An 18,006-nucleotide genomic window follows, 5' to 3' on the forward strand; every position below is an offset into this window, starting at 1 on the left:
TTATTCTGTCACGATGAAACACTCAAAATCCAGCAGTATTTCATTTAATTTGATAATTAAAATACAAGCTGTAAAACTACAGCAGAGGGTTCAAGAGGCATCACTGAAACTTCACCCTACTCTGAACTCTAAAATGAGATCCACTCTGAACTATTTACTCATGTTAGTCTGAGTGTAAAGGCTGCCAAAACTTTCACAATCCAGAGTGGCTACTTAATAAAATCAGAAGATGTTGACAATTTACAGCTGCATTATTAGTTGGCAAAAAGGGAAAAACATTTTTTGGAGTTTCAGCTGTGATTTATTAAGATACACCCACAAGTAGTTCCATGTATAAGAGGGACTGCAAGCTGATTTTCTGCTTAATGTTGTCTACAACACTGAGGATCCCTCAATAATGTTATCATTGCAGTACTGTCCACATCCAACAAAACTATGTGTTAGTGAAGACTACCACCTTTGGTAAGGGGTTGCTTTTGTAGAAGGGGACTGGGATTCCGGCTGTGACCTGTGCTGCTACCTATTGTTTACCATTGGTAAGCAATTTGTTCACATTAAACCACTTTGTGGAACAGAATGAGACATGCTCACACTTCTTCTTCTGAAAGGTTTACAGGGGGAGTTCTGTGATCCACAGCCTTAAGGAAGAGGATGGCTCAGTAACATCCTCACAGACAGACATACTGAGGATCTGCAGATCCTTTTATGCCGGTCTGTAGGACAGTAAGACCACAGACAGCACAGTCTCCCTCTATCATGGAGGTGCTAGATGACAGCAAATGGGAGAGACTGAATCAGCCATTGTCCCTGGAGGAGCTGACTGGCTCCATCCGTTCCCTTGGAATGAATAAAACTCCCAGAAGCGACAGCTTACCTGCAGAGTTGTACTCGGCTCTATAGGATTGGATGGGCCTGGACCTGCTGGAAGTGTACAACACTATATTCTGGCTGGCAGAATGTCAGACTCAATGAGGAAGGGCATCATCACCCTCACTGACAAGCAGAAGGGGGAAAAGGAGGACATCAGGAATTGGAGACCCATTTCTCTGTTGAATATGGACTATAAGATCCTGTCTAAGGCCATCGCCAACCGGGTCAAGTCTGCTCTGGCACAGGTTATCCACCCAGACCAAACCTGTGCTATACCTCTGACAGCCTTGTGCTGCTCAGGGATACCATTGCCTATCTGCAGGACAGAGGAGTGGATGCCTGCCTGGTCAGCTTGGACCAGGAAAAGGTCTTTGACAGGATATCCCACACGTAAATGTTGATGTGCTCTCCAAAATGGGTTTTGGGGAAGGAACCAGAGATTGGATCCAACTGCTCTACACAGATATCTGTACTGCAGTACAAATCAATGGAATCAAGTCTGAAATCAGGCAGGGTTGTCCACTATCTCCTGTCTTGTTTGTGTGCTCCATTGAACCCTTTGCCAAATCCATCAGGAAGGATGAGAGCATAAGAGGGGTGACGTTGCCGGGCAGTGGAGGCACACAAGTCAAAACCTCCCTGTACATGAATGATGTCGCTTTCTTCTGCTCGGATCCACAGTCAGTTCGCAGATTGATTTGCATCTGCGACCAGTTCGAGTGGCATTGGGGGCCAGAGTCAACCGCAGGAAGAGCAAGGCTGTGCTCTTCAGTAACTGGCCCGACTGATCCAATGTGCTCTGCACTGCCAAGTCTGACTATCTGAAGGTGCTGGCCACCTGGTTCGGAGGGGCTAAGGCATGTAACAAGAATTGGCTGGAGTGGATTGGGAAGGTAAAACTAAAACTAAGTTTGTGGAAATGGCGTTCTCTGTCAATAACTGGGAAGAACTTAGTCATTAGGTGCGATATTCTCTCAGGGCTGTTGTACTTGGCACAGGTGTGGCTTGTTCCTCATTCCTCAGCCTCGGTAATAACCCGGGACGTCTTCCAGTTTATCTGGGGGTCCAAGGTGGAACGAGTCCAATGGGTCACGATGCATGTCCCCTGAGAATGAGGGCAAAAGTGTACCCAACGTTGCCCTCATCCTGATGACCATCTTCGGGTGTGGCTGTATCAGCCAGTGTGTGGACCCAAAGTACGTGGGCACCAAGTGTCACTATGTGCTGAGGCTCTACCATCCCTGGTGTTGCGGATGATAGGCTTGACCCTCTACCACGCAACATCCCAGTTAGCTGGACATTGTCGCACCACCTGTCCTTTGTGGAAGAGTTCTTCCAAGTGATCACCTTTGACCGCAAGACCATCAGGCAGTGGTCAGTGCGGAATGTACTTCAGACACTGCAGGACAGGGACACTGTGGATTCTGTGGGCTTGTTCCCAGAGCAAATGGCCCAAACCATCTGGCAGGATGTCTCATTGCCAGACCTGACTAACAAGCACCAAGACCTCGCTTGTCTGGCGGTGAGAGGTGCCCTCGCAGTCAGAGCTTTCCTCCACAGACCACACATCACCCCCAATGCACACTGCCCTCGGGACGGCTGTGATGAGGAAGAGATGGTCACCTACCTCTCTGCAGACTGTGGAATTTACTAAGAGAGAGTGGAGGCGGATGCAAGGGTCCATGTCCTGGTTCATCCCCAGCAGCTGCGTGACAGAGGACACTTTGATCTCCAGGCTGTTCCTGGGGACACACACGGAGACAGACATCAAATGCTGTTGGAAGGTCATCAACTCAGTGAAAGACGCCCTTTGGTCTGCCTGAAACTTGTTGGCCTTCCAGCACAGGGAGATGTCTGTAAGGGAATGCTACATACTGGCACAGTCCAGGCTGCAAGAGTACGTGCTGAGGGGAGCACTGAAGCTTGGTGCAGCCAATGCTAAGGCTCTGTGGGGAAGGACCACAGTATAGGCCCCTTCCGCTCCCGCACATGGAGAGGGCAGAGGTGGGTGGGGAAGCCCCTTGAATAAGAAAAAGGGTATCACCTCAGGGAGCCACGTAAGTGGCAATGGTGCTATGTTTGTGTGTTTTTTCTTCTCTTTAAAGTTTTACACTACTGAATGTAACAACCATGAATGTTAAGGTTTTTGTTCTTTGCACGGTTTCTTCCTTTGTATATTTTTTATTATGAATAAAGTTTATTTTTGAAATAATAACAAAATGTGTTCACAGTAAACAGAATGAGCCAAACTCATTTGGAACTCATACACAAATTCAATGCTGTAAACCAAGCAATAACTATAGCTGACTTACCCATACTATGATCCAAAAGATAAATCCAGATAAGAGCAGCTCTTGGCTTGGATCACCTACCAAGGCTCAGATATTCTATCACATAAAATGTACAATACATATATAGTAAAATTTCCTCCATGATCTCAGGTCTCCCCTCAGCCTCTGATGTTCCAGTAAAAACAATCCAAGTTTGTCCAACCTCTCCTCTAGCCAATACACTCCAATTCAGGCAACATACTTGTAAGCTTCTTCTGCACCCTCTCCAAATCCTCTCCATCCTTCTTACAGTGAGGCAACCAGAACTGCACACAATACTCTAAATGTGGCCCAACCAATGTTTTATACAGCTTCAACAGTGCTCTTTGACTTTTATACTCAGTGCCTCGACTGATGAAGGCAAGCATTCCATACACCTTCAGTTGGAAGAGGACTTCTTTTTAACAAGTTCTTCAAGGACCTGGAAGGAACTGACTGGACATTTATTCTGTCAAGTGCAGTGATAGACTAGGCTCTGACAAATGTCAGAATATGGAAAGCTTCAATAGACATGGGCTGTTTGAAAAGTAAATCCACCCTGTGAGAGTTAATCCTAAATATGATTGAACTTAAATAATGAACCACCCTTAATTCTGAATAAGCAAAAAGTCACTTGGATGCCCCTAAGTAAAGCATTGCACAGAAAGCCTAATGAGAGTCCCAAGGGAGTAATTTATTCATTGTTCATGGATAATATGTTGGCCAATGTTTCTCCGTGTTGCAGTGACAGAGTCGTGGAGTCATATACCACATAAATAGACCCTTTCGCCACTGAGTCCTTGCCAGTCATCAAGCACCAGTTTATACTAATTCTACACTAATCCCATTTTGGTCTTTCCACATTACCATCAACTCCCCTGAGATTCTACCATTCACTTACACACTAGGTACAATTAACCCAAGCCAAATAATCTACCAACCCACACATCTGTAGGATGTTCAAGGAGACTGGAGTACCTGGAAGAAATCCATGGGAGAACATGCAGTCTCCACATGGAAAGCGCTGGTGGTCAGGACTGAACCCAGCTTGCTAGAGCTGTGAGACATAACTCTACAAGATGTGCCAGTGTGGAGCAGTTAAGGAATAGTCAATGAGCAGTTGAGTTTCTACCGCAGTGGTGTTTTGACCTACATTGTTCAGTCTGAATGGTAACAGATGAGATTACCAACAAAATGAAAATCTTGACCCTTTTGTTAGTGTAGAGAGAGAAAAAAGACATTATTAAATGTTTCTTGTTCACCTTCTTCTATTTGAAGAAAATGGGCAGAGGCAGGATAAATTGAAGCATGAGTGGACTAAATTTAGAATACACTTCCTAAAGTTAAGGGGTTAAGTGATCCAACTGTAGTATTCAAATAATGAAGTGAATTTAGAAGGCAGATAGAGAATGAGTCATCATTTTCACAATGTAATCCAAAGCAAGAAAGCAACATGCTAAAATAAGAACTAAAAAACATCTTCACATCTTCAACTGGGAAAATTAGTGGGAAATAATGCCATAGAAGTCATGAGTATGGAAACAGGGATATGGCATAGGAAGAGGATAATAATTTTAAAAAGATAAAGGGTGGCCATTCTAAGGATGGTGTGAACTCTTTGATCCAAAAGGCATTGTTCCATTCCGGTGACAAAAATACCATACTTGGAATAGGAATAAAAGATAGTTCTAAAAGGAAACCAAGTTTGTACTTCATTTATTCATTCCCAGGATTTGGATGCCCCTCACAAGGTAATTATTTATTGTTCATCAATAATTGTCCTTGAGCAGGCGGAAGTGAGCCACGTTCTTGAACTGCTATTGGCCTTGATGAATGTATTGTGAGAGCATCTTCCAGGAAAGGTAATCTCATAGAGTGGTTGAATGGGAATTCTAGGATTTAGACCCAATGACAATGAAGGAATGGCAATTTACTTCCAAGTCAGATAGCGCATGATCTGGGGAGAAGTTTGCAAATGCTGGCATTTCCATGTGCCTGTTCTCTTGTTCTCTTGGTGGTGACAGGCTTGGGATGTGCTGTTGAAGTTGTACTGGCAAGTAACTGCAGTGTATTTTATAAATGGTACATACTACAGCCACATTGCATCAAATGTAGAGGGAGTGATTATCATCACCCATGTGCTCAGTGACAAAGATTGGCTCTTGATCTAGCATTTCTTTGAGTTTAAACTATTGTTACGTACCAGCAACAAAAGAAACACACCGAGTCATGGATAAGTGGCAGAAACTATTTTATTAGTAACTATTTATAATAAGAAGTAAAATAAAAGTAAAAATGTTAGAATGTTAAAAGTAAAAATGTTAGATATTAAACATTAACCCCAAAACTAAACTCTAAGTGTGTGTGTGGCAAATTCCCAAACTCCAAGTCCAGGAATAGTTCTCAAAGTTCAGTTCAGCAAGCCGTAAGGTGAAACGTGAGCAAAGACTTCTCCAAAACCACCGTTGACTGAAGAGAAAATGTAGAGAGAGAATTGAGAAAAATTAAAAAATCCATATGTTCCACGATGGAACCCATACCCTCAGTCACTGATGATCTTCACTGCTTTGTTCCGAAGTATCTGCCACCACGAAAGGCATTTGAAATGTAGCCGTCCACACAAATATCTGTTTCCCTCTACAGGTTAACGATAAAGTGGACTCCACCAGATTATTCCAAAAATTCATACGTGGATTGTAGCGACAGACACAGTTATTGTTTTTCATCCATCGATACTGAGACCAGCAGGCAGAGTGTCTCTCTCCCTCTCTCTTCTGACTGACCCAAAACGTCAGCACGTCGTTATCTCCTGTTGTTGTCATAATGACACCACACACACACACACACACACTACTGTTCTATGTCTTAAAGGGACATTCACCAAATAGTAACCTAATCCGTAACACTATCATCCTTGCTTTCATAGCTTTACCCTTCTCTATTTCTATTGTTCTGACTCTCTGAACTCCTCCTTTTCTGGTCTCATGGACTTACTTAATTATAATCCTTCCAGTTTTGATGGTGGTACATTTACATGTTGAGTCCCTAAGCATTGGAACTCCCTCTATTAATCTTCCCCTCTCTCTCTCCATTTTCTCCTCTCAGATGATTACCCCATAAATTACAAACCTAAGGAAGCTGAGACTAAAATGCAGCTATATTAGTACAGTTGAGCTGACACAGAGTAACTTCAAGTGCACCTCAAAGGGGAACTGACTGTATATTCCTGGAGTCAAACCTGATACAGTTCTGGAATGCATTGTGCAAGCAAATTCTTTGCTCATTGAAACTATCTCACACCATTTGGGTTTGACACCAGGCTAAGTATATTTATCTGTAATCAAATGTTCCCAGAAGGGAGCAGTGGTCTGAGAATTACGGCAATAACATTGTATGCCAATCTCCAGCAATTGTTCCCTGCAATTGTGACTTCCTGGCTGAATGTAAGAAATCTGTAACTTTTGCAGCAGCAAGACTTTTTGCACTATATCCTTTATGGTTACTTCTCTAAGTTGGCATTGCAGTCTAATTACAACTTAATTGACATCATGGACCTTGAAGCACAAGTGTAGCGGTTAGCGAAACGCTATTACAGCGTCAGCAACCCGGGTTCAATTCCGGCCACTGTCTGTAAGGAGTTTGTACGTTCTCCCCGTGTCTGCGTGGGTTTCCTCTGGGTGCTCTGGTTCCCTCCCACATTGCAAAGACATACAGGTTAGGAGTTGAGGGCATGCTATTTTGGCACCGGAAGCATGGCGACACTTGTGGCTGCCCCCAGAACATTCTACACAAAGGTGCATTTCACTGTGTGTTTCAATGTACATGTGACTAATAAAGAAATCTTATCTTATTCCTCTTGATTAACCTGAGCCTGAAACTAAAATGTGTCTGAGAGCTTCCAGTTCACCTGTGCAAAATAGTGGTCAGTGTGTCAGACCACAATGGCACCGCCTTTGTCTGTGGGTTTGATGATGAGGTTGGGATTGGTGCAAAGTGAGTGGAGTGCCGCAGGTTTGATGGGGTAGGGTTGGGGTGGGTGAGGGGAGTGGAGAAGCCAAGGCAGTCAATGTCACATCAACAACTGGAAATGAAAAGGTCGAGAGATGGTAAAAGGCCAGGAGGGGGTGTCCAAGAGGAAGGGGAGTGCTGGAGACGAGAGGAAGGGTCTAGAGTGGTGGGTATGGATTCCTTGATGAAGAACTGGGCACAGAGGCGTAGGCGATGGAAGAAGAGCTTGACATCATGTTGGGCCCAGAACTCACTGAGGTACGAACGTAGGGGTGCAAAGGTGAGGACTTGCTGAGGACATACCGCTCAGCATCAGAGAGGGGGAGGTCGGGGGAGATAGTGAAGAGGTGCGGTGATGTGTGAGGTGAGAGGAGGAGAATGGGAGAGAGGACTCGGGGGGAGGGTAATGAAGTGGGGAAAGAGGTCAAAGGAGAGTGGGAGGGAGAGGGGTTGAAGATTGTGTCGGGGCCGGGGATGGGAAATGGAATTAGAGATGGGGGGATGAGGAGGGTCTGTGCAGGTTAAGATAAGGCATTTATTAGTCACATGTACATTGAAGCACAGAGTGATTGGTTGAAAGAATGGATACAGCAGAAGATAAAGAAGAATTGTGGACTGCAGCAATTTTGTAAAAGCAAGGCCCTGAGCCGTGGTAGAGAGAGAGAGAAAGGGACAGAAGGTACTGACGTATAGCAGGGATGATGGAACATAGGATGCGGAGGGAAATCCGTTGGGAGAAGCGGTGAATGGATGGGATATATCTGAGATACTGGCTGGTTCCAAACTGGGAGGCTTGAAACTGGAGCTGGAAACTGCATGGGACATGATGATTAGTGAACTCATGCACTTAGGAAGGACACATGGCTGTGCTAACATGTGTTGGTAAAGATGTTGTCAAAGGGCAGAAGGGCAGTATGAACAGCAGAGGGAGAACAAAGACAGAGGGATTCACAGAACTGCCATTGAAGAGAGGAGGAGAACTTCTTCAAAGTCAGCATGCCTTGAAGAGAATTCGTAGTGGAATCAAAGTACAGATACTCAAGAGACTACAGACGTAGGAATCTGGAGCAAAGATCAAACTGCTGCAAGAACTCAGCAGGTCAATCAGCATCTGTGGATGTAAAGGATGAGTCCTGCTTCAGGGTCACCATCCAAAAGGCCAACCATCCCTATTCCTCCACAGGTGCTGCATGACCTGCTGAGTTCTTTCAGCAGTTTGAGTTTTGCTCCAGATTCTAGCATCTGCAGTATCCTCTGTCTCCAAACCGAATTGTATCTATGACCTAGAGAGAAGAGAAAATTATTGATAAGCATGCAACTTCATCTGGAGCAGGAGAATATTTCCATTTAATTATTTGAGCGTTCATCACTAGCATAATCACTCTTCTGCATTTAGTTTAATTTCCGTGTGTCATCTCAAGTGCAATTAGAAGTAATCACAGGCTAGTGTCACCATGTGACCATCGGCACCTTTTAATTGTGAAACCACATTTAAAGAGTGGAGAGACTGCAGATGAAACTCCTCTGAGCAAATACATAGTTTCCTATTTATTTTCTTTCTTCCCAATCTTTGATTTGACATCTGTATGACTCAGTCCTTTACATGATGAGACAAATAAATCTTTACCTTCAATTGTAATTTTGATTAATGCAGCACACTCATCTACTGGTCTAGTTTGAAATAAGCATTAGACTTGTAAATTGTCAAACTAAGACGTAAATTAAGAATGATACAAATCCATCCAGGGAACTATCTAACATAATGTTGGCCATTGAAAAGTGATGCAGGAAGATGCAGTATGCAAGACACTGATGTGACAAGGCAAACTCTTTAAATGCTGTCTCATTCCCAGCCCCTGAATAAGGTGCTTGTATTTTTTTGAGAGTTAATAATAAAGTTCATAGGTTTCCTCCCAGAAGCTCCAATATCAGCCAGTAGCAGGGGAAACATGCACTATGCGGCTCATGGTATCAGTAGATAACAACTGACACCAGGCAAATGTCAACAGTGCTAAAGTCATTCATACACAGAGGTGCCCAGGCCAATTTCCCTATGGTTGCTAGTCAGCCTAGTATTGATTTTTAATGTGATCTGATATCCATAGTACTGCTTTTATGTGTAAATTGTGCATTAAAAAACCTCAACTGGGCTCATTTTCTATGCATTTCTTTGATAAATAATGGCTTTGTAATTCTGAAACTAAAAGTTAGCTAAAGCTTTTGAAATTAAAATCACAGCTTCAAAAACTCTTAAATAAAGCTATGAGTTAGTCAATATTAAAGAAGTTGCTTAGCAATGGTAATTCACAATATACAGTGAATCAACTGTGGGTGCTTGATTGAATAATGGTAATTATTTCGATTTACTGACTTAGTGCTTAAAACATGTTTGTGGTTGAAAAGGTGCTTGGAAAGTTATCTAATGGTGCACCAAGAGGTTCTACATTTATGTCATCTGTGAATTGTAGGCAAACTGCAAGCTGGAGAATTGACCATGACTTCACCAATTATCATCAGGCCACAGTCTCCCATACCATCACAGATTTCATCACGTCAGCATATGTCCCCTCCACAGCCTCCAACAAGACTGTTCCCCAACTCCGCACTGACCTACCCAAGAGTCACAAACAGGATTGCCCTGGTAGGCCCATTGTTTCTGCCTGCTCCTGCCCAACTCCATCTTGCCCCTCCTGGTAAAGTCCTTTCCTTCCTACATCTGGGACACCTCTCATGCTCCCCACCATTTTAACAATTTTCAATTCCCTGGTCCCCACCACCTTATCTTCACCATGGACATCCAGTTCCTAGACACTTCCATCCCCTATCAGGAAGGCCTTTGGGCTCTCTGATTCTTTCCAGAACATAATTGGACAGGTACATGGGTTGAAAAGGTTTAGACGGTTATGGCCCAAATGCTGGTGAATGGGACTAGCTTGGATGGGGCATCTTGGTCAGCACGGACCAGTTGGGCCGAAGGGCCTGTTTCTGTGCTGTATAACTCTATGACTGCATTGGTGCTACTTCCTGCATCCATACAAACTTGTCAATTTCATCAACTTGTCCACTAACTTCCATCCTGCCCTCAAGTTCACTTGGACTATTTCCGACACATCTTTCTCCTTCCTTGATCTTTCTGTCTCATCTCAGGAGACAAACTATCATTTGACATTTACTATAAACCCACTGACTCCAATGGCAACCTGGATAACACCTCATCCCACCCTGTCTCTTGTAAGGACACCATTCCTTTCTCTCAGTTTCGCCATCTCCACCATATCTGTTCTTGAGATGAGGCCTTCCACTCTAGGACATAGAAAATGGTTCTTCTCCGCCCCCCACCCCCCCCCCCCCCAACTATGGTCGATAGAGCCCTCACCTGCATCTCCTCTGTTTCCTGCACTTCTGCTCTTACCCTAGCCCCGCCAGACAGAACATGGATAGGGTTCCTCCGGTCTTTACCTTTCACCGCAGCAACCTACAAATTTCTAGGCCGATACGTTTTACTCATATTCAATGTCACTGATTGTACAGAGACTTCTTGGATGTTAAGGAGAATGAGGTTGCTGCAGTCAGCAATGATCATCTCCAATTATTTCTCTTCCTCTCAATGACCGACTCTTAAGTAAATGCCAATATTTCCTCCACTGTGACCAAAGGCTCGGTAATTCATTTTGACTGCAAAAACCAGATAAATTGCCCACTCACTGATAAGTTGCTGAGTGACTCATATTCTGCCAGATACCCTGAAGTACAGATCTCATCACTGAATGACAGAAGAGAGGTGATAATAGTTGACGTTGATATTCAGGCTGCCAAGCGGCCCTTACATGATTAAAATCAATGGGGGTTAGAAGGAAAACCTCCACTGACTGTACTTGTACCTGATGCAACACAAGATGGTTGTGGTTATCAGAAAACAATTGTCATAATTCCACAACATCATTACAAAACTTTTCATGGAATTATCCCAAGCAAATGAGTCTGCTCCTGATGAGTCAGTGATGTTCAGCTCCATTCACCTATCTTCTGATTAAGAACAGCTTGGGCTACAATATGCGATAAAACTGGAACAGGAGAAAGCCCTACCTCTGGAGCAACACACACAAAAAGTGCTGGAGAAACTCAGCAGGTCAGGCAGCATCTATGGAAAGAAATAAACAGTCGATGTTGCAACCTGACGGCCTCAACATCGATTCCAACATCCCCCCACTTTGTCTTCCCTCATTCCTGTGGCCCCCTCACCCCTTCTCTTTCCCCTTCCCCCGCCCTCATGACCTGCCCATCTACTCACCACCTCCTTCCCTTTATTCCATGGTCCACTGCCCTCTCCTACCAGATTCCTTCTTCTTCAGCCCTTTGCCTCTTCTACCTATCACCTCTCAGCTTCTTACATCTTCTCCCTCCTCCACCCACCTACCTTACCCCTTTCACCTGGAATCACCTATCACCTGGACTCACCTATCCCCTGCCTGCGTGTGCTCCTCCTCCTCTCCCAACCTTCCTATTCTACCTTCTGCCTTATTCCTTTCCCGTCCTGATGAAGGGTCTCGACCCGAAATGTTGACTGTTTATTTCTCTCCATAGATGCTGCCTGACCTGCTGAGTTTCTCCAGCACTTCTTGTGTATGTATTGCTCATCCTGATGAGTATCTTTGTGTGTGGATACATTGAACTGTGTGTAGATCCTTGGTATGCAAACATTAAATGTTACTATGTGTTGAGGTTCCATCTGTCCTCAGCGTTGCAAAGGATGGGTCTGGCCAGATGGCCCCACCAACTGCCCCTTAGAACACCTTAACCAGTAGAACACTTTGACCATAAATCAATCAGGCAGTAGTCTGCATGGCATGTCCTCAAAGCCCCGTGGAAAAGGATGATAGATCCTATTGAATCCCTGAGCAGACTGTCAAAGTCATTCTGCAGAAAATCCTGACACCAGGATTTTCAAACTTGTGCCAAGATTTTGCATGATGGATGATGAGAAGGGACTTCATGTGCAGCCGAGGTCTTAGTACCACCACAAACTCTCCTCGAGCCAGCCGTGCTGGGAACGAGAATGTCATCCATCAACTTCTGGAATGACTGCTTGCTCAAAAGGTTTGGAAGGAGATGCAGTAGTCTTCAATGAGGTTCATCACAAACAGCTTTGTAACTTTGTTCTCTGCTGGCAATTTCCTGGATGCGCACTGAGACTGTAGATATTGCTGCTGGAAGGCTATTGACTCAAGGAAGCTCCCTAGTCTTCCAGTGCAAGGAGAAGTCCATGATCAATTGCTGCTGACTGGCACACCTCATGATCAGTACTATGTGTTGAGGAACACACGGGTGCACCTGCCACAATGGCTCTATTCGGAAATGTCGCAGTCTAACTGCACAAGGAGGAGCTGGAACCTGTGAATATTTCCCTCGGACTGTTTACTCAAGGAACACATATGGAGGAAAGTTGCTGTCATACTGAAATAATGTAGAGGCAATGATATAGCTTGTATTGAAGATGCATTATATACATTTGCTAGTGTTATAAATAAAATAATATAGCTGAAATATATAAAAAATCTGTGATACCACCATTGCCAAAGCTCTAACCATTAACATCTTGAAAGTTACCACAGTAAAAAAAACTTATACAATCATTCACATTCACAGAATGGAACGAAGACCTGATTCTGTACAATGAAAACTTCACAATGTTTTGCCTTAAAATGTCGATTTTCATCAAATTGGTGAAAAAGGAATTCAGGTATCTACAGACATCTGTATAATAAAATTGAATAATGTGCTCACTTAGAATAGGAATTTAGGGATTTCCTTTCCCACTTTTTTAATGAAAGTATTGGCATTTTTAAGATTTAAACCTTCATTTGGCAGTGTTGGACAATGTAACCCTGGCTGTGGCTTTTCTTCACAGGATGGTCCTAGTCTTAAAAAAAAATTGAAAATCAATGCATTGTCATTGTGCTGCTAACCTGTGAATCAGTCTCTTTCCATCTGACTGCCTCCATCAGTTTCCTCCTACCTCCCTGCTTCCTGACTGTCACAAATCATCCAGACAGACTGACTTCAACACACTCAAATTATTTCCTTAATTCACAATAAGGAGCAGCTTTTTGCTTATGATGAAGAGACCAATACAATGACAGATAATGACAGCAGGTCAGGCATCATCGATGCAGAGGGCAACCTTTGAGTCAATGACGTCTCAGCAGAATTCCAGCGTAAGGTCACTGGCCTGAAATGTAAACCCTGTTGCTTGACCTGCTAAGTATTTTCAACATTTTCTTGGTTTTATTCCAGATTTTCAGCATCTGCGATGTTTTGCTTTTCAAATACCGATCCTCTCTGTTTCCAATATAATGTGATATAAGAGTAATGCAGCAACCAATTTCCACACACTGCTAATTCCTTCTTAACAAATTGGTGTAGAGTTAAAGAGCATCAATTAATTGATTCAAGCCTAATACTCTGTTAGGCTAAGAGAGCCATCACAGGAGAAAGGAAGTTCAGAGGGAAGTGAAAGGGTAATGGGAGGAGAGGAGGAGGAAGGTGGCAAGGAGGGAGGGAGGGATGTGGGATATGGGTAGTAGGAGGGAGGTTCAACGTGAGGGATGGGGTAGGAGGAGAGTACAAAGCTGGGTAGAGGAAAGGAGGTGGGAATGAGATGGGGGAATGGAAGAGGTGGAACGTGGTGGCTAGGGGATTTGGAGGGGATGAAAAGCAAGTGAATGGGGTGGGAGATGAGGAAGAGTAGGGAGAGTGGGAGTGGCAGGAAAAGAAGGCTGAGAGGTGGAGCGTATGGGTGGGAATGGGAGGACGGTGAGAAGAAGGGAGATAAAATGGTGGGAGGTGAGGTAGAGATGGGACAGTAAGAGGGGAGTTAGCAGATGGGAGAGTGGAAAGGATGGAAGGGAGGGGATAATGGGAGTGTGATAAGAGGAGTTATGGGTGGGAGGGGGAGGGAGTTATGGTGTGGGGAGGGGTGGGGTGGGAGAGGGGGAGGGAGTTATGAGGTGGGAGAGGAGGAAGGAAGTTCTGGGGTGGGAGTGGGGAAGGAGTTATGGGGTGGGAGGGGGAAGGGAGTTATGGAGTGGGAGGGCAGAGAGTGTTATGGGGAGGGGGGAGATATGAAGTGGGAGGGGGAGGATGTTATGGAGTTGGGGAGGAAGTAATGGGTTGGGAGTGGAGGGAGTTATGGGGTGGGAGGGGGTGGGTGCAATGGAGTGGGAGGGGGAGGGTGTTATGGGTTGGGTGCAATGGAGTGGGAGGGGGAGGGTGTTATGGGTTGGGTGCAATGGAGTGGGAGGGGGAGGGTCTAATGGAGTGGGACGGTGCTATGAGGTAAAAGGGTGGAGACTGTAATGGGGTCAGAGGGGGAGGGTGTAATGGGGTGGGAGGGGGAGGGTGTAATGGGGTCAGAGGGGGAGGGTGTAATGGGGTGGGAGGGGGAGGGTGTAATGGGGTCAGAGGGGGAGGGTGTAATGGGGTGGGAGGGGGAGGGTGTAATGGGGTCAGAGGGGGAGGGTGTAATGGGGTCAGAGGGGGAGGATGTAATGGGGTGGGGGGTGTAATAAGGTGGGAGGGGGATGGTGTAATGAGGTGGGGGTGTAATAGGGTGGGAGGGGGAGGGTGTTATGGGGTGGGGGGTGTTATGGGGTGGGAGGGGGAGGGTGTAATGGGGTGGGAGGGGGAGGGTGTAATTAGGTGGGGGTGTAATAAGGTGGGAGGGGGAGTGTGTAATGAGGTGGGGGGATGTTATGGGAAGGGAGGCGAAGATGTAATGAGGTGGGAGGGGGAAGGTGTAATGGAGTGGGAGGGGGAGAGTGTAATGGAGTGGGAGGGGGAGGGTGTTATTGGGTTGGTGATGGGGTGGGAAAGGAATGGAGATGAAGGGGAAGTGGAGAACAGGTTGAGTGGAATATCAGGAGTACAAAGTTGAGTTGAGGGGCCGGTAGAGGAGGAGCAAAGGAAGGAAGAAGGCGTTGGGGGGTGGGGGGTGCAAGGAAAAGAGGAGGGTGAGTGGAGTGGGGAGGAAAGAATGGGAGGTGAGGTGAGTAATGCAGAGGGAAAGAGCTGAAGGGGACACTGTGCAAGCCTTGCCATGCCCCTGTACCTGTGACTCAGTGAAGCCCTCTCCCTCATCTCCTCTCCCTCCTCCCCCTCCTTCCTCCCCTCCTCTCCCTCCCCTCCTCTCCCTCCCCTCCCTCCTCAGCTCTCCCTCCTCTCTCCCTCCTCTCCTCTCCCTACCCTCCCTCCTCTCCCTCGTCTCCCTCCGTCCTCTACCTCCTCTCCTCCCTCTTCTCCTTCCTCTCCCTCCTCCCTCCTCTCCCTCCTCTCCCTCCTCTCCCTCCCTCCTCTCCTCTCCTCTCCCTCCTTTCCTCTCCTCTCCCTCCTCTCTCCCTCCTCCCCCTCCTCTCCCCTCCCTCATCTCCCTCCCTCCTCTACCTCCTCTCCTCCCTCGTCTCCTTCCTCTCCCTCCTCCCTCCTCTCCCTCCTCTCCCTCGTCTCCCTCCCTCCTCTCCCTCCTTCCTCCCCTCCTCTCCCTCCCCTCCTCTCCCTCCCCTCCCTCCTCAGCTCTCCCTCCTCTCTCCCTCCTCTCCTCTCCCTACCCTCCCTCCTCTCCCTCGTCTCCCTCCGTCCTCTACCTCCTCTCCTCCCTCTTCTCCTTCCTCTCCCTCCTCCCTCCTCTCCCTCCTCTCCCTCCTCTCCCTCCCTCCTCTCCCCTCCTCTCCCTCCTTTCCTCTCCTCTCCCTCCTCTCTCCCTCCTCCCCCTCCTCTCCCCTCCCTCATCTCCCTCCCTCCTCTACCTCCTCTCCTCCCTCGTCTCCTTCCTCTCCCTCCTCCCTCCTCTCCCTCCTCTCCCTCGTCTCCCTCCCTCCTCTCCCTCCTTCCTCTCCCTCCTCTCCCTCCTCTCCTCTCCCTCCCCTCACTCCTCCCCCTCCTCTCCCTCCTCTCCTCTCCCTCCCTTCCCTCCTCTTCCTCCTCCCCCTCCTCTCCCCTTCCTCATCTCCCTCCCTCCTCTACCTCTCCTCCCTCGTCTCCTTCCTCTCCCTCCTCCCTCCTCTCCCTCGTCTCCCTCCCTCCTCTCCCTCCTTCCTCTCCCTCCTCCCTCCTCCCTCCTCTCTCCTCTCCCTCGTCTCCCTCCCTCCTCTCCACTCCATTCTCTCCTCTCCCTCCTTTCCCTCCTCTCCTCTCCTCTCCCTCCTCTCTCCCTCCCCTCACTCCTCTCCCTCCTCTCCTCTCCCTCCTCTCCCTCCTCTCCATCCTCTCCTCATGAAGTTCAAGCGGAGGGACTCACCTGCTCTCCGCAGCTTCTTGTTCCTGAAAACGGAGACGATGACCAGCGAGTTGCCCAGAAGGTCGACCACGATGGTGAAAATCAGCACAGAGGCCAGGACACTGGTCACCCACGGCCGCCTCTCGGGAAGCCCCTCCGCGTCCCCAAGGGAGAGATTCTTCGGCAGATTCTTCATCGCGGCCATCGCTCCACTGGGAGGAGATCAGAGCGTGGCCGGTGGGGGAGAATTCCACCGCTGCGAGGTGTCCCCTTGCATGTCGTTTGCACCTGCCGGTCCCGGTGCCGCCCCGCTCAGTTAAACTGGACCCTGCACCGTTCCCTGTTCCAGTGGAGAGGTGGCTCCTTTCGACCCCCTCTGGTCCACTCCGACCCCCTCTGCTCCACTCCGACCCCTTCTGCTCCACTCCGACCGCCTCTGGTCCACTCCGACCTCCTCTATTTCTATCCACTCCCCTCTGATCCACTCCGTCCCCCTCTGTCTCACTCCTCTTTTGTAGTGGGGGATGGCAACATCGCGCGGTTCGTTTCCATATCCTGATTGTGGAAATAATCCCCCGAGCCACCATTCCAGTCTCGGACCGGGTGCAGTCTTTTAACCAGCTCTGCGCTGTGGGGTAGAGACATCGCTCTCAGGCATGTTGTGGTGTGCAAAGAATACCCAGCAGGTAGACAATCAATCACGCACGAAACCCCTCTCAACTAGATGCGCATGTATATATTCTGGGTCTGTGGGTATCACTGGAAGACTTGCCTGTGTTGCTCATCCCACATTACATCTGAGAAGGCAGGTCTTGAATCACTGCTGTCCACGTCGTAAACGTGCTGGGCAGAACTACTTGGCAAGTTAGTCCAGAACTTTGTCTCAGTGACATCGGCAGGATGTCTCCAAGTCAGGATGGTCTGTGCTTTGGAGAGGAAGCTGGGGCTCAGGACATCCTCATGTATCTGCTGGCCCTGGCCACCAACATGCTCTGTGTTGAAGTTGACGCCATGATGAGTTTCGAGAGGACAACTTGAGGCTCACATCACAAGTACGCTGATTCCATGCGCTGGATCCCATGCTGATCAAGAACGTTGCTCCGTCCACGATGTTCCTAAGGTTCTTGATGACCTGCGTTCACCCAGGCAAGTGAAGGGTATTCCACTCCACTCCTGACTTACGTCCTGTAGACGAGTCAAGGAATTTGGAAGCTATTGGATGGATCCTTTCACCTGCCACTGCAGGGACAGTATCTGTGTGTCTGGGCCATTGAGGTTTCTGGGCAGTGGTGACTCCAGTAGAAAGTAAATGGCTGAAGATGCTGGAAACCTGAAACAGGAACAGAAAATGTCAGAAGAACTCAGCTGGTCAGGCAGCATCTGCGGAAGGAGAATCAGAATCAAGGTTTCAGGTCGAAGGTCCTTTTCTTATGAACTGGAAAAGTGAGAAACTAAGATTATTTTATTTTCTTAAATTATTCATTTAATGGGTGTGGGCTTCACAGGCTGAATCAGCAGTTAATTGTCCATCCCTTGAGAAGGTGGTGG

General features: G+C 47.2%; 1 protein-coding gene across 1 annotated transcript in view; it reads right to left on the reverse strand.

Annotated features, from left to right (window-relative positions):
- Positions 1 to 16,663, reverse strand: part of mtnr1al (melatonin receptor type 1A like) — a 35,907-nt gene extending 19,244 nt beyond the window's left edge. Inside the window, exon 1 of the mRNA XM_052013558.1 lies at positions 16,480 to 16,663. Coding sequence (XP_051869518.1) covers positions 16,480 to 16,663 — 184 coding nt within the window. The remainder of the gene's footprint in view (positions 1 to 16,479) is intronic.
- Positions 16,664 to 18,006: the final 1,343 nt, after the last annotated feature.

This window comes from Pristis pectinata, chromosome 4, assembly GCF_009764475.1.
Source record: "Pristis pectinata isolate sPriPec2 chromosome 4, sPriPec2.1.pri, whole genome shotgun sequence".
Lineage (NCBI taxonomy): Eukaryota > Metazoa > Chordata > Chondrichthyes > Rhinopristiformes > Pristidae > Pristis > Pristis pectinata.